This window comes from Cololabis saira, chromosome 5 (genome assembly GCF_033807715.1).
Source record: "Cololabis saira isolate AMF1-May2022 chromosome 5, fColSai1.1, whole genome shotgun sequence".
NCBI classification, from domain to species: Eukaryota; Metazoa; Chordata; class Actinopteri; order Beloniformes; family Belonidae; genus Cololabis; species Cololabis saira.
Genome location: NC_084591.1, coordinates 33,460,797 through 33,485,089, shown reverse-complemented (window position 1 = coordinate 33,485,089; position 24,293 = coordinate 33,460,797). Strand labels below are relative to the sequence as shown.

At 42.5% G+C, this 24,293-nt stretch overlaps 2 protein-coding genes across 3 annotated transcripts; one reads left to right on the top strand and one right to left on the bottom strand.

Annotated features, from left to right (window-relative positions):
* The first annotated feature begins 223 nt into the window (after positions 1–223).
* On the top strand, positions 224–12,924 carry sergef (secretion regulating guanine nucleotide exchange factor). Its single transcript, XM_061721692.1, has 11 exons — positions 224–298; positions 1,426–1,564; positions 4,586–4,738; positions 5,751–5,845; positions 5,971–6,031; positions 6,121–6,234; positions 6,344–6,406; positions 6,491–6,649; positions 6,771–6,937; positions 8,118–8,154; positions 11,852–12,924. The coding sequence occupies exons 1-11, from the start codon at positions 257–259 to the stop codon at positions 12,034–12,036; spliced, it is 1,215 nt and encodes a 404-aa protein (XP_061577676.1). The 5' UTR covers positions 224–256; the 3' UTR covers positions 12,037–12,924.
* Positions 12,887–24,138, bottom strand: kcnc1b (potassium voltage-gated channel, Shaw-related subfamily, member 1b). 2 transcript variants are annotated; one of them, XM_061721677.1, is made up of 4 exons: positions 22,681–24,138; positions 18,833–19,748; positions 18,155–18,328; positions 12,887–14,479 (listed from the first exon to the last, which is right to left on the bottom strand). In XM_061721677.1, exons 1-4 carry the CDS (start codon positions 23,248–23,250, stop codon positions 14,370–14,372), a joined length of 1,770 nt encoding a protein of 589 aa, XP_061577661.1. In that variant the 5' UTR covers positions 23,251–24,138; the 3' UTR covers positions 12,887–14,369. The 2 variants fall into 2 exon arrangements, with proteins under 2 accessions (XP_061577661.1, XP_061577660.1); XM_061721676.1 differs by lacking the exon at positions 12,887–14,479 and adding an exon at positions 15,570–16,993.
* Positions 24,139–24,293: the final 155 nt, after the last annotated feature.

Here is a 24,293-nt window from a genome sequence, read left to right as displayed (position 1 = left end):
TGATGGATGGATGGCAAAAAGGTGTTTAAATAATAATGGTTTTGGAAGCTTTTGTTTGTGGTGATGTTGAACTGCGATTTGTTTTTACCCAATTACCTTTTTATCTTCTTTTTCTCTTACTGCTTTTTCGCATACTGCTCAGTTGTTTTTGAGCGCTCTTTGCACACATGCGGCTCTCCCACGTGACTCGGTGACGTGGAAGTGAAGCTGAGCGCTGTGCTTCACGACAGTTGTCGTAAATCGCTCACTCGGTGCCATGGAAACAAGCTCGCGTCCGGAGTGCTGTATAAAGGCATGGGTAAGTTGTTGTTGTTAATTCCCCGTATTAAGTTGTCAAAGTCGCGTTTCTGTTCACCAGTGTGTCGTATACTCAGCACAGGTGACACGTTAGCGTTACTTTCTGCCAACGTCAGTTTCACGTGCACGAGCTGCGACGTAAACACGGTGGCGAGTTTACCATACACGCCCCATCGAGCGCTGAGCCGTACGTCAACGTCGCCGCCATATTGGATGTGGCAAGACTGCGCTCTAAAACTAATACAAGTAAATTGACTTATTTTCATAAAGCGCCTTTCTACAAAGAAATGTACGTTTTACGTCTCATTTATTCATTCACACACGCACTAATATACTCGGGAAACAGTTAGGCACCAAATATAATATATTTAATTTTCTCATATGGAAAAAATAAGAACTTTATTGATCCCACATAGGAGTAATTCATGTTATATCAGCTATAGAGAACAAGGTAGTGCCGAAAAACAATATATATCCCCCCTCACAAAAATAAGAAAAATAGAGAAACATATTTTCTCATCCACAAAGCATATTTTACATAAACATATTTAAAAATTTTCAAGTAACAAAATAACACTTGAACCAGATTTTTTCAGTTATTAGAGATATTAGAGAGATATTGACAGATATTGTCTGAAAAATGTTTCAAATATGTTATTTGTTATTTGAACATTTTTAAATTTGTTTTGTTGATGAGAAAATATGTTTCTCTATTTTTCTTATTTTTGTGAGGGGGGATATATATTGTTTTTCGGCACTACCTTGTTCTCTATAGCTGATATAACATGAATTACTTCATGTGGGATCAATAAAGTTATTTTTTTTGCCATCTCAGAAAATTAAATATATTATATTTGGTGCCTAACTGTTTCCCAAGTATATTAGTGCGTGTGTGGATGAATAAATGAGACGTAGAACGTAAGTTTCTTTGTTTCTTTATGAAAATAAGTCAATTTACTTGTATTAGTTTCAGGCGCAGTCTTGCCACATCCAATATGGCGGCGACGTTGACGTATCGCAGCAGCGGACAAAACCACTCGATGCGGCGTCTACGTTTATATGTCTATGGAGTTTACCTGTTCAACTGTAACTCGAGCAGTAAAAGTTGCTCGTGTCTCTCTCCGTCAGGGAGCCAACAGCTATGGACAGCTGGGACTGGGACACGCGGAGGACCAGTCCGCGCCCCGGCTCTCCGCCGGCGCTGGCCCGCAGCCCGGGGCCGTCCAGACGGTGAGCGGCGGCGGGGGACACGCGGTGCTGGTCACCGGTGAGTTACCGCCGACCTCAGCCGCCACCTGTTGTTATGTGTCACTAAGGACGTAACTCCATCTACGGTGACATGGTGCCTTCTCCTGGCCAAATAACTAAATAGCAGAGAGGATAGCGGTGTCATTTCGTCCCATTCTTCCTGCAAATATAACTCATTTCTTTTCCTAACTGGGTCATTCTTCCAAACCGGTGCATTTCCTGTCCCACTGATGTTTATAAGTGTATTTTATCCAATCTTTCACCAAAATCTATGTTTAGCATCTCTCCTTATGCACAAAGATGTCCCCTTTAATACAGTATAAAACATATATAAATACTAAGTTTCTATCAGAAATTACGTGTCTTTTTTCCAGCTGACACCACCTATTTTTTCATGTCCCCGATAGCCTTCCATGAAAGTGTAATTGTGATATGGACAATATAATGGAGATAAAGAACATAAATGACCACATCAAAATGTGCATCTGTCTGTGCTTTTTTGTTTGCAATATTTTTGTTCAAAATATATTTATGATTTTTCAGTAAAATCACAGTACTTAGTCCCGTCCCCTAGTATTCGCTCAACTCCGTCCCACAAATCATTACCCCCCTCCCCTTCCCCGAAAATTGGACCAGTCCATATGAAATCACAAACAGGAAGTTGCATCATACAAGTCTTCAGACAACAGACTTCAGACAAAATTTAAGTGTGCTCTTTCATAACTTATTTCAGTGATCTATACTGTGATACTGTGGTCGTCAATCATAACAACTCAACTCAGTTACATGAAAAAAAGATAGAGAGGTATTGTTTTTCAAATTTATATCTGTCATTGTAAGTATACATATTATACCTTAATTTCATGCATGCCATGTGCTCTTTTGTTACCCACCATGTGGGGAGCAGCGGTCATCTTGAGGAAAAAATCCAACTCCGTCACACTCAACTCCGTTACGTGTTTGAATGTGACGGAGTTGAGCATATGTGTTTAAACTGTCATAACTTCTAGCTGGAATGGCCTAGAGACTTACTTTTTCTGGACAACCTCTATAGAAAATCTGAGGGTAGATTTGACAGTTTAAAAAAGATTGGTATGGTAAGCTTTGTTTGTTTCCTCAACTCCGTTACGATTTTCAACTCCGTCACACAAGGCTCAACTCTGTCACACGTATACATTTTTTATCAATTATTTATCATTGTTTATGAAAACATCATCTATTGATGGTTGGAGGTTGTCTGAAATGTTTAGAAGATCATACAAATATAATTTTTTGACTCACATTCTGAAGTTAAAATAACTTTAACTCAAAGTCCAGGAGGCCCTTGGTTAAAAAAAATGCTATTTCAGGTGGAGGAATAGCAAATGTGTGATATTGTCAGCATTTTTTATGTTCTCAATTATTGAATTAGAGTGAGGGACATCTGATTCATAGAAAAAATATGTTTTAATTACAATAATATGTTTTAATAGAGTTCAGACCAATTCCATAGTGTCCATAACGGAGTTGAGGCCAAATAGTGCTCACATCCCACAATAATGACCAAAAATGATTACGATTTGCAACCTGAGGTGGGAAAATATGATTTTCTACAACTTTAATATGTTCTTAAAGTTGTGAAGTATTCAGAATATTAATACATTTGGGTAAAAAATTTGAGAATGTCAATGTCTAAATTGCACCGGTTTGGAAGAATGACCCAACTGCATTACTCCTGCAGGTCTGCAGGCAGGTCAGTTTCACCTTATGTACACCTGCACACTGCCTCAATGTATCCTGCAAAGATCCAGGTTACTTAGTTATTTGACTGCAAACACATTTCCAGTATGTGATGGTATCCCTTTAGTAGTTTAGGCAAGGCAAGGCAAGTTTATTTGTATAGCATAATTCAACACATGGTAATTAAAAGTGCTTTACATCAACATTAAAAGCAGCAAGACACAATTAAACAGTTAATAACAAATACAATGATAAGAAAAGAGGTCAAATAATAAAAAGCACAAGTTGTTAAAAAGGGCAGTAGAGTACAGCAGGTAGGTATTTAATTTAAGAGTACGCTTCAGTGAACAGTAATGTTTTTAGGCCTGATTTAAAGGAGATGAGAGTTGGAGCAGACCTCAGGTCTACAGGAAGTTTGTTCCACCGGTGAGGAGCAGAATATTTGGATCCAAGACCATTCAGGTCTTTGTAAACCAGCAGTAAGATTTTAAACTCTATCCTTTGACTCACTGGAAGCCAGTGGAGTGATTTCATGACCGGTGTAAAGTGGTCCAGTTTCCTGGTGTTTATAAGGACTTTGGCGGCAGCGTTCTGGATCAGCTGCAGCTGCCTGATTGATTTCTTGTTAAGGCCTGTAAAGATGCCATTGCAATAATCCAACCTACTGAAAATGAATGCATGAATACGTTTTTCCATGTCTTGTTTAGACAGAAACCCCTTAATTCTAGCAATGTTTAGTTAGCAGCTGGTCAGCTGATCTGAGTGACCAGGATGGGATGGGAGTGCAGTGCAGCAGGTCAGAGAGGCAGGGCGGGGAGAGACCATTTAAAGATTTCAAACAAAATTAAATTATTTTAAAATAAACTGTAAAACGGACAGGCTGTCGGAGCGGTGAGGATAAAACGAAAGTAAAGTGTTTTGTCCTCTGTGTTTCAGTTAAGATGTACAGCAGCACCCGCTGAGGACGAGACAGGGACGACTCCTTAACAGCAATATTCAAAGAATTACAGTAATTCAGCCAACTTGTAATAAAAGCATGAGTCACTTTTTTAAAGTTACCCTTTGACAGTTTCGTTTTTGTTAATAATCTCTGTTAGAAAAAGCTTGTTTTTACTTCTGCACTGATCGGGCTGCAGTCTAAAATCCTTATCCTTTTTAAAACCCACATTTGTGACAGTAGGCTTTTCATATTGTGCCAGGGGGGTATATTTACAAATTTACTACAATTTTACTGCAAATTTACTTGAGCAAATTCTCTTAATAAAAGATTAAACAATATGTTGTTTTTCCAGACATTTCTGTTGTATTCTGTGTTGGACAGAGAGCGGAGAGGTGTTCGTCTGTGGACAGAATCAAAGAGGCCAGCTGGGACTTGGCCACACTTCTGACGTCTCCACTCTTCAGCTCTGCCCTCTCCCACGTCAGAGAGTCACGAACGTAGCCTGCGGTTGGGATTTTACTCTTCTTATCACTGGTGAGTTTTATTTTGCCCCAGAGTTTTCATTTGATTTCTCCCTTTAATTAAGTTTTGAGATCATTTCAGATGAGCTGCTGTTCTCTGGTATATAGAGCACACTTAGCCTAATCAGAATAACTTGATCATGCACATTTTCCATATTATTAATAGTTATTACTTTTATGAATTTTATCATTATTATTGTTATTACTATTGTGCAAAGTTATCATCATCACGAAAACTTTGCATAATCAGGTTCCAAGAATTGTGGTTTGTACATGTCAAATGTATTTCTACTGATGGAACCATGATGCAGTTTCCTCTCATGTAATGATTGCACAAATGCTCGTTGTGGTTATTGAGGTTATTGATGGCAGACATTGCACATTAATCAGTGGATTGGATTGTAGATTTATGAATAGAGCTACCTCAAACACAGTTGGGAGTAGTTTTTTGCTGTTATAGTCAATAAGATGGGCTGCAAAGTAATTATTATAATAATAATAAAAACAATGCTGTGGCTCTTTGCCTCTCATTGATGATTCCTCTCAAATTACTTCTTAGTTTCTCGGTTTGAATGCAAATACATCCTGAACTGTAGTAACCTTCACAAATGGCAGGAAGTCAACCTGCGTTACAACCTGCGTTAACTAGATGTCTTTGACATCTAGTTAAAGTTATTTGTAGCTAATTTACATGTTTCCCACCTCGCGTTAAGTCACATTTACGTCCCAAACAATTATACTTGTTTTAATTTGTTGTGGAGACTTCCTTTCGTCCAACAGATAAAACCTTTTTTGAGTGTTTTTCATTGGTAGATAATGGAACAAATGAACACTTGATTTATACTTTATGTCATAAAAAAGAGGCTTGTCCATCAGATTCATGATCGGAGAGATCTAGTCTATTTCTCTGTAAGTTTGTTGTAATAACCAAAGTAAAACAAACCCTCAGTATATTATAAATTGGATTCAGTTGTTGATCATTTATCTGCTTTTTTACTCACTTTTTCTTAATGTTACAAAAACAGATACTGGTCAGCTACTGGCGTGCGGCTCCAATGCATTTGGACAGTTGGGTGTTGGACAGAGAGTCTCACACGCTGCAGATTTACTGGTTGTTGAGGTAAACACAGTAAAAGTTTGATTAAACTTGATTTTCATTCAGCATGTTTATGTTGTAAACATTGTTACTCCACATCTCTTCTGGTCAGTTGGGCATAAATGGAGGCTGTTGTGGGTTTCTTTCAGGGTCTGAAGGAAGCAGCAGTGAGTGTAGCAGCAGGACTCAGACACTCCCTTGCAGTTGGTGGTAATTAAACACCATAATCCGTTTTCACTGTTTGTTTTTCCCTACTGAGTCATCAAGCCATACGTTATTTTGTTCTGTTTGACTTTCAGATTCAGGCAGCGTGTATCAGTGGGGAACTGGTCTTTCCAGTCATGCCAAGAGAGCACTCGGTGCACACCCTGTCCCATCACATCTCTGCTCTAAGGTCCCATGTTTAGTACCAGGTAAAGCACACAATGAGAGAAAGCCAAGTACTTTAGGCTTTGGTTACCGGTAGTTTATAATGCCACTGATGATTTCAAGACGTGACAGACATTTGCATTTGTGCTGCAGGTCTGGATCAGAGGAAATCACGCCTGGTAACAGCAGGCTCAGCACACTGTGTGTGCCTTACAGGTAAGGCAGGAGGAATGCTGTTCTGTCCTGTGATGTCCGTCTTTCGCTGGTTGAAGATCATATTTACTGCTGTTATCTGTGCAGAAGAAGGGGATTTATTTATGTGGGGAAGCAACAAGCACGGCCAGCTGACCACCACCGAACCCTTCCTGCCCTCGCCCACACTTATGAGGCGAGCTCTGTTAAATGGAGAGAAAGTTATGAATGTATGGAGCGGCTGGACACACATTATTGCTCAGACAGGTACACACAAACACACATGCACACACACAATAACACTGACAGCGTATCTAAGTTGCGTGCTGGTTTTAACCAGATTTGCTGGACAGCTGCTGTATCTCACTCTGTTCTGCATCTGTTTCAGAGAGCGGCGCAGTGTTTACATGGGGCAGAGGAGATTATGGACAGTTGGGACGACCGACCTCATCCGGTCAGGCCGCAGAGTCAGGTGGCTCTGTGGCTGAAGGAAGCAGCCAAACCAGAGCGCTCTGCCTTCCTGCAGAGGTTAAAGTTCTTCACGGAGCAACACAGGTCAGGTATCTCGGAGTTTGACACCCCTGTAAATAAATGAGCTAAGGAATTTGGCAGTTGGGGGCTATTATGTGCCAAAAATTTTGCGTTAGATAATCTTTGATGTAAAATTTTTCATGAATTTGAAATATAAGTCACGTCCAGCAGGGGGCAGCAGACAGCCACAGGTAAAGACAGTGGGTGAGGACGTAGAGAAACATGATACCCCCGGGAGAGGGAGGAAAAAAAAGCTCCTTAATGATTTGCTTCACCACCACCATGCGAAGGTCACTCATCATTATATATCCAGCCGGAAGGGAACCACTTGCATTTAGTGAAGGCAGAGGTCTCCTCCACCATGAAAGCAATTATTTGGATGGATCAGGACTTCAGCACTTAACCCGTGGTGTTATCGGCAACTGTATGGTAGAAAATCATTGTCATCAGAGTAAGTGTCAGGCCTGGGCAAGGGCAAGCGCTGGATCATTCTTAGACTTAGATCATTAGAGCAGTGCTGCCATAGTCACCTTGTGTATCTGTGTCTGTGAGAACAGCAAAAATCAAGATGAAAGACCTGAGGGGGCCATAAATCATAACCCACCTTCACGCTTCAGTCCTTGAAATGATCAAACATTTAAAAAATATATATTTCTGAGATTTGTGATCATAATTGAAGTAAATAAAACTCAGACTGTAGGTGGTTTAAGGTATTTTTCTTTTAATGAGCCATCATCGCTGTTTTGAAGCACATCTAAGCAGTTCCAAGTGTATTAGGACATAACATAAATGTATTACAGTCACTGGACTACAAGAAATCAGTATTTAAATCAGTATAGAGTTAACAAGTGCTCACATTTCCTGCCACAGTTATGAAAGCTGAGAAAGGGGGAAAAAAAGCTGTTAATGTATTGGAGGTTTTCACCAGAAACTCGGCTGTGTAACAATCCCCGACCTGTGATAGCGAGTCCAGCCAGCCCCCTCTGTGGAAGCTCTCCTGGGTCGTGGTCTTTGAAGAAGGAATCATCTCTCATGTTAACGTTTGCATCTCTGAATTAAATTTGTGTCATCATGAAGCCTTTTATTGTATTGAATTTCTACAGAATGTTTCTCATCCGCGTGTCCAGGACAGCATAACAATATTTGGACATTATAATCTTTAAATCAATTGTCTGCTTATATTGTAAACACATTGTTTTCACAGATCACGTGTGGATCAGAACATAATCTTGCGATTGTGGGTAAGTGTAGTTTCACAATGATGTCATGCGTTCTTGGCATTTTTTATTATTTTTGTTACATAATAAATGACTCACAGCTGCACTAAAAAGATAAATAACATATCAGAAACGAAGCCCCTTTCTGACATGGACTGCTCTCCGTCAACCTGCTGGCAACAGTCGTGCCCCCCCACCCCCGCGGTGCTTTTATGTAACATCTGGTGACTACAGTCTTCCCAGGTCAGACTTAGTCACATGTGTCACTATCAGAACGGCTCAGGTCTGAACTGCTGAATAACTTGGTATTTTACCATCTCATCAGCTGTTCAAAGGAATTTGACAAGTTGTGATAAATAAATAAATGCACTGTCCAAACTTTCCTTCTCCCATGTGTTTTCCCATGATGCTCAGCTGCTGCACTGAGCGTTTTTTCACTATATCTGAGGCAAATGTGGGTTTCAGAAGCAGCGTTTTCTCTTCTTTGGCTCTGTAGCAGTATTGTCATCAGCTCCAGTCCACCGGGGTTTTGTTTATCACAACACGAGCTCATTAAACTGATATGAATCTTTGATGGCAGGAGAAAACCTGAACACCATAACAGCTTTGAGTTATGCTGCAGTGACTTTGAATCCAGCATCCTCAGGTGAACTAGGTAGTAAGGTTTTCCTCCGTTTAATAAAAAACGAAACTGTTCAGAGAGCTTCGACATGCACACTTCTCCCTCAGTTGTTTTACACAACCACAGCATGCTGACAGGCTAATATTTATACATGATGTATAAGCAAATTTACACGAGTAACAAATAGACTTGTTTTTCTTCAGCTGCATGTAATGTAATTTTGTGTGTCTGTACTGTGTTCCTGTCTACCGATCTGTATCTGTCTGGGATGTCGTGTGGGAAAGAAAATTCCCTCTTTCTCCTCAAAGGTTTTACATATCAGGACATAAAAGATAATCATCTGGTCCTTAATGGATCTTAATGAGCACATCAGTGTGATGAAACAGACCACACGAGCTGGAAGATGAACCTGCGTCCACCTTAAGCGGACTAAAGCTTGTAACGGAAGGAAGAACGAGAAGGATGTAGGTGTTGTAACAGCTGACCTCAAGTTGACTGAAATGGCCGGACCTTAAGAGAGTTCTGCATGAAGGAAAATGAAATCATGAATATTAATTTGCTTACTCCGAGCACGGCTCCAACGTATTTACAGCATGAACATTGAGATGTGTAGTTTACAGCCCGCAGGCTGAAACCTCACTCATTTAAGTAGTAAAAATAAGACCTTAGTTTAGACTTCAGTTCCTCCATGAAGGTTTGATTTACTCATAATGTCAACAATAATAATAATGAAAACTTACTTTTAGTTGCTGCCGTCAGATGAGGTCCCACAAGCTATTTCATCAGTATTTTATTTTGTGTACTTTGATTCTGCATATTGGCTTAGTTGTTGTTGAAACCTGTTGCACATTAATGTTTGTTTTCTCCCAGTGGGTGCATGTGCCGACTTTCACCACCTACACCAGGTCCAGATGATTTTGATCGTGTCCTGACTAGTAAAATTCTGAGCAGTACCGAGGAGCCCTCTCTCGTTCACATGAACATTTCTGAATGAAGCCATTAAGAGCATAAATGTAAACGCCACAAACCTGCAAGTAACTAAAAGCCTTAGCTTTAATAGACTGATAAAGCTTTTACTATTATGGGTTTGATGTCTGGAGAGGGCTGTATGGTTACTGTAAGTGGTCAACACTGAAACATGAGCCCAAGAAAGAAGAAATATACATAGATGGGACTGACCTGTGTGTATTTTTCTTGGCAGTGGAGAATTAGGGAGAGAACGATGTCATACATTACAATTGAGCCGCAGTATCAAAAAGATTAATCCGAATAAAACTGCAAAGGACTTGTGAGATCAGCTCATCGCTCCGTGGCCTTTGCAGCAGGAGGTAATTAGAGATGGGGATCAGTGACGAAGATATTACCCGAACAGGCTGCATTGGAGCTGAATTAAGCACTGGCACGTTTACAGCCGTGTTTCTGTTTAAATGTTTCTTTCGACTTTTGAAATGTCTTTTAGAATTTGGAGGAGATTAAATGTACTTTTATTCGTTCCGGTTGTGGTAATTCTCCTCTGCTTTCAACTAACTTTGTGAAACATTTTGGATGGGAAACCTTTTACATTAAATATTGAATGCTGGCCTAGTTTTTAACATCAGCATGAATAAAAATACTGCAGCTGAAACGCAAGCGCAAGTTCCGTGAGAGAGGAAACTCTGCACCTTGCTGGCGTTGCTGCAGCACAGCCATCCGTGCCACCCACTTTCAATGTTCTGACCAACCGTCAGAACCTGGATAACCAATATTCTGCTGCCCATTAAGAGCAGTAATGACTGTTCGTAACCACGTCGGCTGTTTGAAAGCTCTGTACTTTATAATGTTCAGTCATTGGAAGAAAAGCAGGATCGGCAGAGGCAAGACCTCCAGCTCCGCTGGCATGCTGGACCCTTTTTCTCCTTCTGTCTCGAGCGTGGTAGCAGGAGCAAGGAAATAACAAAACTGGATTGGAAGCAGAGACCCGAGTGCTGCTATTTCTGGTGCTGAAGTAGGTCATGCGGAAAGGAGCGAAGAGCATTGCATGCTGCCTCTGATATGCGTTGCCTGCTCAGCCCATGCCCACCTGCACCTGAGCAAGTGCTGCTCCTGTGTGACTGTCATCGTTGGTCAGAGGCGGCAGATAGCCAAAGACTCTTCTGGCACAGCTCATCCAATCTGAGGAAAAATCTTTGCGTGAATACTTACATTTTAATGTAACTATGGTAACACATACACCTTAGCTCAGATCCTATTTTCATGCAAACCAGTCTAAAAAAGGAGACGGGCCCACAGATGATGTTCCTGTGATGTAGTTAATTAGGTGTTAAATGGTAGAATATGAAAACCAACTCCCAAATATCTTCACCAGGTAAATAGGTTTTGGGTGGAGATTTTTCAATCTTTTACTTTTTCTTTTCTTTTTTTTTTCAAGATCTATTGTGCAGACACTTTGTTGCCATGGAAACAGTGGTGTGCTGTACTCATGTCGGTGAGTCCATGAATTAAGCACAACACAGAGATGAGGCTTTTCCCTCAATGAGCTGATTGCATCATCTCATTTAGTTCACTAAAAAGCAATGTTGCCTGAGCACGTTTATCCAAACATGATGCCAAATGCACTTGACTTTTGGATTCATGGGGTCCTTAAAGACTGCGTAAGCTTTCTCTGGCACAGTGTCATGTTGACATAAGCTGCTGGCAGGATATCTTGGTCTGTTAGCTGGGGAAAGCGTATGTTTCTGTTGGTGAATCCAACTCTTTTTAGGCTGTTGATTTTCAGAGACAGAGTGGAAACACAGAAAGACAAAGAAACGAAAAGATGGCATGAAAGACACACAACCACTGAATTGGGAAAGCTTGAAGATGTGTTACCCTTGAGAAAGCAAGCTCGCTTCTGTTGTCATGGCAATGGAGCCTATTAGGTAACCGTGTTGCCATGGCATGTGTCTCCTCGCTGATGCAGACCTGACCACACCCTCTGAAACCTCACCAGCTGTGAAGAGTAGGTGGCTTTGTTACTGACCGAGGATGAGAGACCCCCCCCCCCCCCCCCAGGTCTCCACACTGAGACTGTTCCCTCTATCTCCTTTGATCTTCACTGACCTGTTACCCTCTCTTTTTCAGGGGGGTGTCTCTTCTCGTGGGGCTGGAACGAACACGGGATGTGTGGAGACGGTTCACAGACGGATGTGTTTCACCCTCGACTCATCCCTGATCTGAGGCCTGTTCTCATTGGCTGTGGAGCGGGACACTCTATGGCCGTGTGTGGCACGACGGCTGATTCCAGACGGGCTTCCGGTTCCACTTGAGTCATCGTGGAGCCGAACGATTATTTAGCATGACAATCAGAGCATTTAAAAAAAAAAAGTAGAATCTGTGGGACTTACCCAGTTACTGCTGAAGTGGCTCGTAGATGCCTTGTGGAGCCCACATGCAATCAATTAAGTGCCTTAACTGCACTCTAAAGTTCACTTTTTAAAAGGCTACCGAGCTGCTTGAACAGGTCAGTCGGCAGTGCCGTTGTCGTAGATGCTTTGGTGTGGTCGGGCATAGCCTGACTTATTCTTCAAGTGGCAGAGGCCATCATCCTTCCACTCAGTCCGTCACTGAGGGACATGATCAGGGAGATGCCTGCGCCACGTCGGTCTCCCTGGTTCAAGCCACAGCAGATCACAGGACTGACTAGACTGGTTCTAAAGCTCCACCCTCCCATGTCAGTGGGTTTGAGTGTCAGGAGCCAGGCGGCCTCTGCATGTAATCCACAAACATGTTTACCACCAACACAGGAAAGCATTTGTTCTGTCGCATGTGCACAGTCTTGTCAATCTTTGCCACATTTATTTCACTTGTATGGCTTTTTTATGTATTTAATTCATTTTGGAAGAAATTGATGGACTGCATCTGACCCACCTGCATATTTATAAGCAGGAGACATGTGCAGCGCAGCAGCTGCGTCCCAACCGCAGCTCTTAGGCCACTGATCAACTGGTCAAAGGCATTGGTGGGAGACAGAATGACTACTGTTTACATGTGTGCAAGCCTTTTTTATTTTGTGGTTTGGATTTATGCAAATCCGATGCTGAAACATCTGAACTGCTGGAAGAATTTTAGCTTGAAAGTAAAATGAATCAACACTCGTTAAAAATGCGTTATTTCTCTGTCTTTCTTCTTTTATTTATTACTATTTATTGTACAGGTCTGAACTGCATTGGTCAAAAGAGACACAAAAAAATCGCCAAACAACAAACCAATAAAAACGATCACTGAACACCATATCTGAGATATCTAACCACGAGATGCACGGTGTCCCAACACACTCTGAAGTCTCACTAAACGGCACACGCAGGTCGCCTTGGAGTTGTGTCGTTTCGGTTCACAATAACAGTTGCTGCATTGTTGTCTTAAAAAAAAAATGTAAAAAAGAACGTGTTGAACAATGATCAGCACTGTCCCCCCTCGCTGGTTGGTGTTCGGCTCAGCTGGCACATTCAGTTCTGCTGCGCCTGACTGCTCTCAGGTCTAGGCAAGTTGTCGGCAGTGAGTTGGCAGTTGTTTGGTTAAAGTTGGTCCCTTCGCACTAACTTCAGCACACACTGAGTCTGCTTTGTCCTCAAGGGTCAGTTTTGAGCGGGTACCCTCATTGCGTGACTGCAGAAGCTGATCCGTACGGGGGTTCTCATTGTGTCTTTGTGCTTTTGCATGCTGAACTGATCTGTTTTCGATGGCTGGTGACTGATGGCTAAAGTAAAACATTCATTTGTTAAGTACTGGGATCTCCTGAATGTCAAGAGTAATTTGCATAACAGAGGCACTTATCCAGTATGGTAGTGATGGTTTGGCATTAGTCGGTATTACATATTAATATACCAAATTGCATATGTACAGAAAAGAAAGAACAATCCAATTCTACATGATTGTCAATTAAATGACTATTGTAGCCCATAATAGCTATTAATGTTTGAGCTGTGACATATTTTATATCGTTGTAATAGTTCCATTTTATCTATTCTGTTCATCAAAGCTCTCATATTTACTATCTGAATTATTAACCGATCCTCACATCACAGCTTGTGATTTTAACGCCTCATTATGACAGAATAGAAGTGGTGCTTTTTAAAACCGGCCCTGGTTTTCCTGGCTCTATTCTTTTAATTTTTGTGGATGTTTTCTCTGATGCCTCAAAAAATATCAAAGGAATGTGAAAAGTTCACTGGTGCAAAAAAGTGCAAGTGTACAAAGATGTGGCCATGACGGTGCAAAGTTGACTACTTTGTTCTCAAATGTCACGTCTGGCTGACGTGACAAGTGACGGGTTTTTGCTGCAGGGGGTGTGATTTTAAACTGGAGCAACATTTTTTTGTTTGTTTTCAACAGAAGAAGCACACAAATATTTGATGATTGCTCAAAAACATCGGTACACACAACTTGAACACACAAAAAAAGCGTATTTACAGCACTGGCACGCACAAAAATAGGCACACAAATTACAACACAGTAACCAGTCACAGATACTGAGCTACATAAGGCTTGACAACAAAACTTCCTCAGTGCTACATCTATGCTGAGTTTGTGATGCACAGGTTGTCACTGTCACACCCATTTAAAAGTACTAAGTAATACACACAACAATGCTACAGCGCTATCAGGTGGGTGATGGGCCATTATGGGTCGTACACATAGTGGTTGGTACACCATGGTTCATAACACAAACTGACTCTGTTGGTTGTCTGCTCCGGTGCTGTCGCTGGTTCTCTATAGACATATAAAAAAAAACAACAATAACAAAAATGAATTATTACACAAATTATGTAAGCTGGTGGAAATGATGGCGGTGATGGACAGGAAAGAAAATGTGCTCCGTTAGTTCCTCATGGTAAACTGAGTTTACCATGTAGTTTCCCATGCTCAGCCAAGGCGTCACCAGAACAGGTCTGGGTGCAGAGGTCAGAGGTCGGACCCTCGCTTGGTTAATACACATGCCGAATCATGCTGCGCTTTACAGGTGGATGTGGAGTAGTTCGGTCATTGTCATGCGTTTTTATACTTTGCATCATGCTCTCAAAGACGCCTGTTTTTTTTTTGTTAAGCTTTCTTTGACCCGAACGCGGGACACTCGGGGGTCAAACAGCAGCAGAAAACGCTAGCCAGGAGAGTCAGTAGGAAAGGAGAACGTGTGTGTGTGTGTATGTGTGTGTGTACTGTTGGATAAAAACAGAGTCTAAACGCACATTGTGTATAAAATTTATTTCATGCAAGGACTTGTATTTACATATTTTATTTGAATATTTTTCTTTTGCATAAAAGTAAAATACATGCATTTACCTTTCCCCAAGTAGACCCACATCAGATACTACGTTAATTGTACCCCCCAACCCCCCCATTGGAATTGCATGCCCATATAATTCACCTGCATTTCTTCACATAAAATCTTTACATTTTTTTTTTAACTATATAACGTCCATTAATTACCACAACAAACATGACTTGAGATGTAAAAGTCTGCTCATTCAGAATAAAAACAGAACTTAGAGGACTTGCTAGAATTAGTGTACTACATATTTTTCTAAAAATTAACATTTCAGATTGGTCGACATAAAATTTGATAAAGTGCCCTGAAAACTTGTGCATAATTATTGGGACAGTATCAATACATGTAACAGTAGGCTATTTGTTTATCTTCTATTTTTTATTCAATCAATAGACGTACACACAGTTGGGTCGTTGTGACATCTGGTTGATCTTAACTTAATATATTTTGGTTTTGTAGAGTTCCCTGGTCCCTTTACATATATATATATATATATATATATATATATATATATATATATAATTTGTGCTTCATTATACAATAAGAAAATGGGAATGTTAAGTCAGTGTTTTCTTCTTCTTTAAATTAAAAACTCGCTGCGCTGTTTATCCCTCTAAAGTTTAGTTACCATTGAACTTTTAACTGAGAGATCAAGAGTGATAAAACTGATGGTTGTGGCCATTATGAGCACGGTAAAAGGTTTAATGATGCTACACTGGGAGCACTAGCGTAATATCATGTCAATTTATTACTCACTTTTGCTTTGCCTCACCGGGAATGAAGGCACCGTTGTTTAATAATTCATTCTTCTTGCATCAATTTAGCCTCACAGCTGTTTCAGTAGTTGCTGCAGATTAGTAATACTGTTTAAAAAGCTATAACTACCAGTAAATACAGTTGTATAAAAACAGCATTTGTTGGCCCTGTGAGAGATTGTTCAAGTTAAATGACACTATTGTTGTTGGAGGCCTCGGCCAGATAAATACACAAAATAAATATATAGATTTGGGGAAAGGCAAAGAATGGCAGCTACATAAAGTAACTCTGCTATGAGTCTGTCTTAAAGCTGTCTCAAAATGCATAAAATGACAAAGCTTTTCAAGCTTTTCATTTTGATTTTTTTTTCTTCTAACAGTTAGTTTCTTGCTGAACATAATTTCTCATGCAGTTCATGCAAATGAGCAGTTTAAGCTCTGTTGACATTTATTCATCACTGGAATTATCACCACCTCCACACTGCATCGGACATCATGGACATCATGTTCAAATGTTGTCGTTGTCGTCTCCTCAGCTAACATTAAATCTTGTCTGGATTGCACTTTCAGAATGAAAAGTCTAAACTTTTGCAAAAGTACAAATGACTTATTGGATATGTTTAAAAGCCATATGATATTAATGTCCAGCATTCTAGTAGAAGGGGGTTACAGCTCATGAAATTTTTGTTCACAAAATCGTAAAAAATCAAACGAGATATAAGTTCTTAGCAGAAGAGTATAAGAGATCAAAAGCAACAGAGCAACAGGCAGTGACGTGAACACAGGAAAAGGAGCGGAGTTGGCCTGCAGTCGGACAGCGCTTTGTCTGCAACTGAGGTGACCCATGCAGGGTGGCATGTTGTCTACTCTACGATATGATGACACACCCAAGGAGGACACTTGGGAAGCTTGAGTATAAGCACAGTTGAGATACAATTTTCCAGAAAAATAATAAAGTAACAAAAATGAATAAAGCAGGAGCGAAGGCAAGTGTCAAAGGAAAGATAAGGAGGAGGAGAGTGGACTGGCCTTCCAAAGGCATTGTGTCTGCTACTCAACCATGCTACATAATGGATGGGATGGGAGAATGTGAGTGCTGCATTAGACAGGGTGGGCTGCAGGGCAGGGCGGACACTGAGGACACTCCAGAGGCATCCCCGCTCATGCCAGACATGCTGTTAAGGCTCCAAGGCTTTTCATAACCTTCAGTTGAAAAACAGAGAACGTTCTGAGTACACTGCAGCACTGAATCCATGACAGAACGTTTCGGCAATGCTCACTCATAGTAATAATGATAATAATAATAATGATGATAATAATACACCTGTTGCTTTCTTGTTTTTGTCTCCAAAGAAACAGGTCGAAACAGACTTGAAAGTGATTGTTACTCTCCATGCATTGAGTGCATCAGGAGTATGAGAGCATGCACCGGGTGGTACTGGAATGGTTTGGAGTATAACACTTACAAAAGAAACGTTTAGAAAGGTAGGCACCTCAGGCAGGGAATGTTTACTCAGCTACAGGTTAAATTTTACACTGTATGCCATTTAACGCACACAGCGGTACACCGCTTCTAGAAAGAGTGTGTGTGACATTTAATTGATTTAAAATAGGATTTGAATCCTTTTTTGTGCAGAAAAAAGGGAACAAAAATGTATCTTCTAATCTTAACAGTAAGAATAACATTTAACATTTAGCCTTCCTCCATTTGTGTTGTGCTCCGTCACCATACTGATAACACCCATCAGCAAGACGCTTCATGCACCGTTACGATCAAGAGGAATGTAGTTAGGATCCCGCATGGTATTAATCATTAAGACACATATACATACATGATACACGTGTAGCACATCATTACTTTCTTAGGCAATTAAGACAACACATTCTAGATCATATAAATGTCAAAAATAGCTTTTTTTTTCTTTAAATAGGTTATTACATAATGCATGGTATCAAAAAATATATTACGTAGGTGTGGACATTTGTGGTGATTGTGCTTGGCCTTAACATATGCTTCTGTGGGTTGGAGTATATGTACAACTCTCAGCAGGATGGTTTAGGAAAAGCTGCTGCTGTGAAAGTAAGAGGTGTGTGTGTGTGTGTGTGTGTGTGTGTGTGTGTGTGTGTGTGTGTGTGTGTGTGTGTGTGTGTGTGTGTGTGTGTGTGTGTGTGTGTGTGTGTGTGTGTGTGTGTGTGTGTGTGTGTGTGTGTGTGTGTGTGCGTGCACGCGCATCAGTGTGTATGCCTGTGAAAAACTGAGGCGTAACACTCAGCCAAGAGGAAAAAACAAAAAAACGGAGCGTGTCCTGTCTATAGGGTGTCAGTGTCTCGGGGGGGCCTGTGATTGGCTGTTACTGTACGTACCCCTCCTCCCTCTGCCCCCTGTGTGGTTGGGGCGCTCAGTAGTGGTGACCAGGAAGCAGGGCCGCTCTCTCTCGCTGGGGCTGAAGATCTCCTCCGGGGATATGGCCTGGTCTATATGGGGGCAGTCTTCGTTGGCCAGGGCTGCATTAGCTGCCTCGCCGTTGAGCTTGGAGTCTTATAAGAAGAAAGAAGACAAAACAAACTAAAACAAGTCTGGTTTCACCCTCCACCCTTGTGTTGGCTGTTCAGTTACGGCCTGATGCAAGCTGTTTGAAGTTCACTTGTTCTGTGCATTTATGAGCACAAGCGGTACCAAAGGTCAATCTATCTTCACGCTAACATCACCAAAGGGGCCTGAAGTTCCGCTGACATATACTAATGTTATTAACATAACAAATGCATCCTCTCATTCTGTTTTAAGAGGTGGGAGGAGTGAATCACGTTAAGAAGTGCAAAATCAATAGTAAGATCACTCATGGTCTGCCACAGTCTCTCAGTTCTCCTGTCCAGAGTCAAATACGCATCTCATTACATATTTTTTGTTATTTTTTTCCTTAGAAAATTCATTTGTTGAGTCTGAATCGTCGGCTGACTGAAGTGTGGGAGCCGACAAACGGGGAAATCGCTGAGTAGTGATATGAATGCCTTTGGGGGACACGTGTCATATTTGTTTCTTACCTTGAAACTTTATCTCGAAGACGTCGTCATGAGGGATGGGGCTTGGCTGGTGGGAGCTGACGCTTGAACGGCAGTAGTTGGGAGAACCTGGTTGGGGTGCCCGTGGGATATGCCTGTTTTTTTTCTTTGGTAGTTTCTGTTTTGCCATGGCCAGCGAGTAGTACATTCCAAAGTTGTTGACAATCACGGGGACGGGCATGGCGATGGTCAGCACGCCCGCCAGGGCGCACAGGGCTCCGACCAGCATACCAAACGTCGTCTGAGGATACATGTCTCCATAGCCGAGGGTCGTCATGGTCACCACAGCCCACCAGAAACCAATCGGGATGTTCTTGAATTGCGTGTGCTCGCTGGCTCGTGGGTCGTTGGGGTTGGCTCCAATCCGTTCAGCGTAGTAGATCATTGTGGCAAAAATGAGGACGCCAAGCGCAAGGAAGATGATGAGGAGAAGGAATTCATTGGTGCTGGCCCTCAGAGTGTGGCCCAGCACGCGAAGTCCCACAAAGTGACGAGTCAACTTGAAGATACGAAGGATCCGCACGAATCGGACCACTCTCAGGAAACCCAGCACGTCTTTAGCTGCCTTAGACGAGAGGCCACTGAGGCCCACCTCCAGGTAGAAGGGCAGAATGGCCACGAAGTCGATGATGTTCAGGGCGTTCCGGATGAAATCACATTTATTTGGACAGAAAGTTATTCGCATTAGAAATTCAAAGGTGAACCACACCACACAAACGCCTTCAATGTATGTGAGGTAGGGCGCAGTCTCAGTCTCCTGGTAGGTGGTCACCACTATCTTGTTATCCACCAGCTCTTCCTCAGTGCGGTTCATGATTGGGTTGAAGGCCTCGTGGGTCTCCAGGCAGAAGGTGGTGATGGACACCAGAATGAAGAACAGCGAGGCCAGAGCTACCCACTGAGCAGGAAAGTCAGAGGGGTGCGGAGAAGGAGATGGAGAAGGGAGAGGAGGGGAAAAGAAGGACAGAGAGGAGGAATGAGCATAACACATGCTACATAATTAAGCTTGGCAGCCTAGCAGCCATTCTTAGCAGGGCACGATGCAATTTCAATCTATTATTTCAGAGGCTGATGTGGAGTTTGACAGTGACATTGACACCCAAGCCCCATGTGTGTCTCGTCTCTGAAGAGTCGCTGTGAAAGGGAAGATCGGTACAAGCCTGCGCGGACTCATCTTGCCTTTCCACAAGGTCATTTTGCTTTCATGGCCATGCTTCTTGCAGAACAACAAAGAGCCAACAGCTGCAGCATTAGCAGGACATCAGAATTAACCCTCTTGACTAAATATAGCTGGGGTTCTTCCCTAAAGCACCATTGCCTCTGTAGAGCTTCCCTCCACAAGGTCATGAGGTGATGATCAACCCACATGAATTCCTGGGAAGTTAGAAAAATTCACACTTGTGTTACTTTGAGTACTTCAGTCTCCATTATGTATTGATTAGATAATCAGGTTTCATCACATTTAGGTTCTGAGATATCAGATGTATACGATACGAGCGCAACAGATACATAGGTATCTCCATAGGGTATTGTTGACAACCCTGTCCTGCATGTTATCTCCCTCTCATCTCGGTGTGCTGCTTTGCATTGGGTCCTCTTTGTCAGTTTTTTTTTTTGCAGGAAATAGAAGCAGCTTCATATTAAAGGGAAATCTGACAGTGTAGATCATTGACGAATGACAAAGGCAATAAAAACAAGCAGGAGGGAGGATGTGCTGGGGTATGGGTTTGGGGGTGGGAATCACCCTCTGAATTTAATTGAAAAAGTTGGATCAATAGCGGTTTATTCGTGCAGGAGCGTTCCTGTAAGTGTCGCTCTGTAGTGTCTCTTAAGGGAATTTACTGCATTGTTTAGTAGCAGGAAGGAATAATGAATGACTTTAGGGATAGAAGCAAGTTGGAAATGGGCAGGTCTGAGCAAGAAGTCCTCTGTGTATTCCACTGAGTGAAGTGAACACGGCCACCTTCTCACTCATCCATTCACAATGAGGCAGTTCTGCAGCACAAGACGGAAAACAGGCCTTCATTATAACATCTCATCACTAGCGATTCATTGCACTGCGCTGAGGAAATCACTTCTGCTTATGAATGTCTGCTTCCCCTCCACATCGTTATAAAGGCCTTGGCAATATCTGTTAACTCCACAACACTGACTTCTGTGGGGAGTATTCCACAAAGAGGCATTTTAAGAGCAAAGCTTGAACACTATTGGAGTCGTTGCACTTGATTGATGGAGGTAACTGAATACAAAATTACTAAAGGAGCATAACATACAGACAATAATGTTCAGTTTTCATTTAGTGATACAGGAAAGATTTTTGTGGCAATTTTTGAAGCATTAACAAGTGCTGTTGTTTTATTAGATTGAATTACGTTGTTGTTTTATCCACCCTTTTACAGTATGTGCTGTGCAAAGCAACATCTACTCCTTCCCGCCTCTGCAAACAGTGACCTAAACAAATAAGGCAGGTTGGAGTGATTACCACCGCCTGCAGGGTTTCTTTTGTTTATGATTGCTGACAGAAAGTCTTTGTATATTTTTGGACTGCTGGCCAGAACAAACAGTGTGGATTTTTTTCCATAAAGAATCACCAACACTAAAAACAAAACAAAACAAAACAATGTGACCAAGCCTGTTTCTTGTAAGATGCTTATATATTTCATCCACAAATGGCTCCGAACAGACTGACTCACTCACCTGCTGAACATCAAACCCTTTGAACTGTTAGACAAACACACCGACTTATTGCACCGCCTCGTAAACTGTGTGTCTTTGTGACAGTTAGGCTCAGCATGGCCTGGAGGGAGGGTGATGGAAAAATAAATACATTTAAAAAAAGGTGCTCCTATTGTGCTCCTTATTCTCTGATATTACTGGCAACGCCAAGGCCAGCGGTGTATTGTACAGTGACATGGCCTTTCTAGGATCCACTGTGAGTAGAGTTTGTAATTAACTGTGAAGCTCACATTTAATTAATCTTCCTGCCAGTCTTAATGGAGCTCTGTCGATCTCTGATTTTGTCACGCTTGTTCTTGAAACTGGGACACATCTGAGTTTTCAGCTTGGGAATCCTGTCTTTTTTTCCTGTATAAAGAAGGTGAAATAGGCAAGTACGTGTGTGGTTATGTCACTTTCCAGAAGGCTTTTCCAGTGAGAACATGTTAATATACAGCTGCCAGATACTGCCTGACAACTAATCACAACCAATCAAGCTGCCGCAGCTGTAAAAGCAGCAATCATGGCAGGAGTCTCTGTAGGGCTCAGCAGTCTAAAACCAAAAAATCAAAAGGTGTAAAGACCTTTCATTGCCTCTAATGAGATGCATTAGTTCCAGATGGAAGATTGCCCACAACTAAGGCTGAAAATGTCACCTCTTACAGCAACCCCATTTTTGTCTGGAGGCCTGCCACAAATATTCTGGTGGTGCCAAAGAGCTGGTTTCCTAAAGCCTAGCTGACCTATTTTAAAAAGAGCCAGCCTGCCCAGGGATCCTTGTGCCCTGGAAATATCAATCCAAGACCTGTGAGTCAGAATGGGTTTCTCCATCTCCTGCTGCATGATAGAAGAGAGTAGAGGTAATGATTAACATTTAAACGGTTTATACTCATGAGGTTTGTTCCTTATTTTCTTTTCTCGGTCCTTGTGCTCTCCCATCGACCTGCTGTGGAGACCCCCGGGAGTACGATTCAAGGTCATAAAAAGACTCATCAGTCTGCCTCACCCACAAGGAAAAGATGCAAACGAATTCAGAAATGTACTTTTCGCTGATTGTGTTGAACCCATGAAATATTTCACAATAGCACAAGCACAGACCTTAAAAAGCCACTCACCCTTGCATATTTAGAAGAGTAAGGGTCCTCAAACAAAGCCCATACATATCTCTGCCACCGGCTCCACAGGCTCCCACCACTCCTGACATCGTGTGAGTCCCCTGGCTGCGCCAGCCTCCTTGTGATCTCATCCACATCATCCTCGGTGTGATCATGATCTGCCTCGGCCTCGTCGCTCGCCAGGTCTAACAGACCTCCCCCGCCGAAACTATCAAGGGCCTCCTCTGCCTCCCGGTGCTGGCGATAGGTCATCCAGCAGCACGGCTCCACGTCTGTCTCATCAATGCCCCAGAAGGCCAGCTCTTCCTCATAGAGCGGCCCGCAGACGTCGGCCGGGCAGTGTAATTTACCTGTCCTGTAGTAATTAAGGATATGTGCAAAAACGCCAGGGTGGCGGTCGAAGAAAAATTCCTCGATCTTGGCATCGTAGTCAAAGTGGTTTGGCGCATCAGGCTCGGCAAGCCAGGACAAACGTGTGCCAGGTAGGGTGCGCAGGGTGCTGCGGTATGTCTGATGTCTGATCCCTCCCACGTTTATCACAATGCGATCCTTGTCGTCGCTCAGGCCCATTGCGTCCCTTAGGCATTTCTCCAATAACTTCCCCTCATCGCAAATTTAGGTCTGTAGGCGCACCGTGTAACCATGCACTAAAGTGGCAATTACGCACGAAGCAACCGGTCGTTTCTCACCAACTAGGGACGAAATCAGGGATGTTTGACATGCACCGGGCTACATGCCCTAAAAAGCTTGTATTTTCTTCAAAACAAAACAAAAAAACTGCCGCTGGTGAATCTTAAACGGCTGCCAGTTTGTCTAATGTAAAGAACCGAAATCCAAAATGATTGCAGCCAATGCGCTCAGATTTGGAATGGACGTCACATCGCTGGTAAATCCAAGATGTCGAGATAAAAACACTAAGGGTGGCAGTAGGTCCAGCTCCTCGGTGATGGATGATGGATGAGAGGATCCTGGAGGGCTGTGCCTCTCAGCACGGAGACTGCGGTGGTGCTGATCGGACAGCGCTGATGGAGGCTCGGTCCTGCAGACTCTCCCGTCACGCTCCGCAGCCCGCTCCCTCTCCACCGCCGAGCAGCAGCTCTTTGTCTCAAAGCACCTGACTTTCTCAGTCACAAAAGCTCAGCGAATAATAGAGATGATCCACAGTCTGTTGTTTGAGGGAGGGTAAATTCAGCTCTCGCTGTTTCTAAGAAGATCACAGACGAGATGGCGACACGCCTCCTCCAAAACGCCCAAACTGCCTGTTGTTCACACCGAGCCCCGCTCTTGTCTGTCAGATGGAGCATGCCCAGTTGAGGATCTCGCATGCAGCCTATTAAGACACGCGCGGTCAAACCCCCCAAATTAAGTCTGCTGGATCTGCCGTATAGCTGCCCACTTCTTTTCCTCCCTAATCCCTCTCACTTAACGTCGTGGCTCGAAGCCCTCAGGTTTGGTGAGCAGGTGGAACAGCCCGAGCAGACTGATCAATCACCCTCATGTGCAGCTGCTTGGAGAAGGTGTGACCCTGGAGCCATGAACGCGCAGATGCGCTCACATGCAGCACCAGAAAACACGGAGATCATATAGCGCCAGGGGTGAAAATCCCGTTTCAT

Bases quoted from the DNA above. Each gene is read 5' to 3' on its own strand.
- sergef (XM_061721692.1), top strand. From the start codon at position 257: ATGGAAACAAGCTCGCGTCCGGAGTGCTGTATAAAGGCATGG. The intron at 4,739-5,750 runs GTGAGTTTTATT...TTACAAAAACAG, and splicing joins TTTTACTCTTCTTATCACTG to ATACTGGTCAGCTACTGGCG. The intron at 6,032-6,120 runs GTAATTAAACAC...TTTGACTTTCAG, and splicing joins ACACTCCCTTGCAGTTGGTG to ATTCAGGCAGCGTGTATCAG.
- kcnc1b (XM_061721676.1), bottom strand. From the start codon at position 23,250: ATGGGCCTGAGCGACGACAAGGATCGCATTGTGATAAACGTGGGAGGG. The intron at 18,329-18,832 runs GTAAGAAACAAA...TCTTCTTATAAG, and splicing joins CTTCGAGATAAAGTTTCAAG to ACTCCAAGCTCAACGGCGAG. The intron at 16,994-18,154 runs GTACGTACAGTA...TTTCAACTGAAG, and splicing joins AGGGGGCAGAGGGAGGAGGG to GTTATGAAAAGCCTTGGAGC.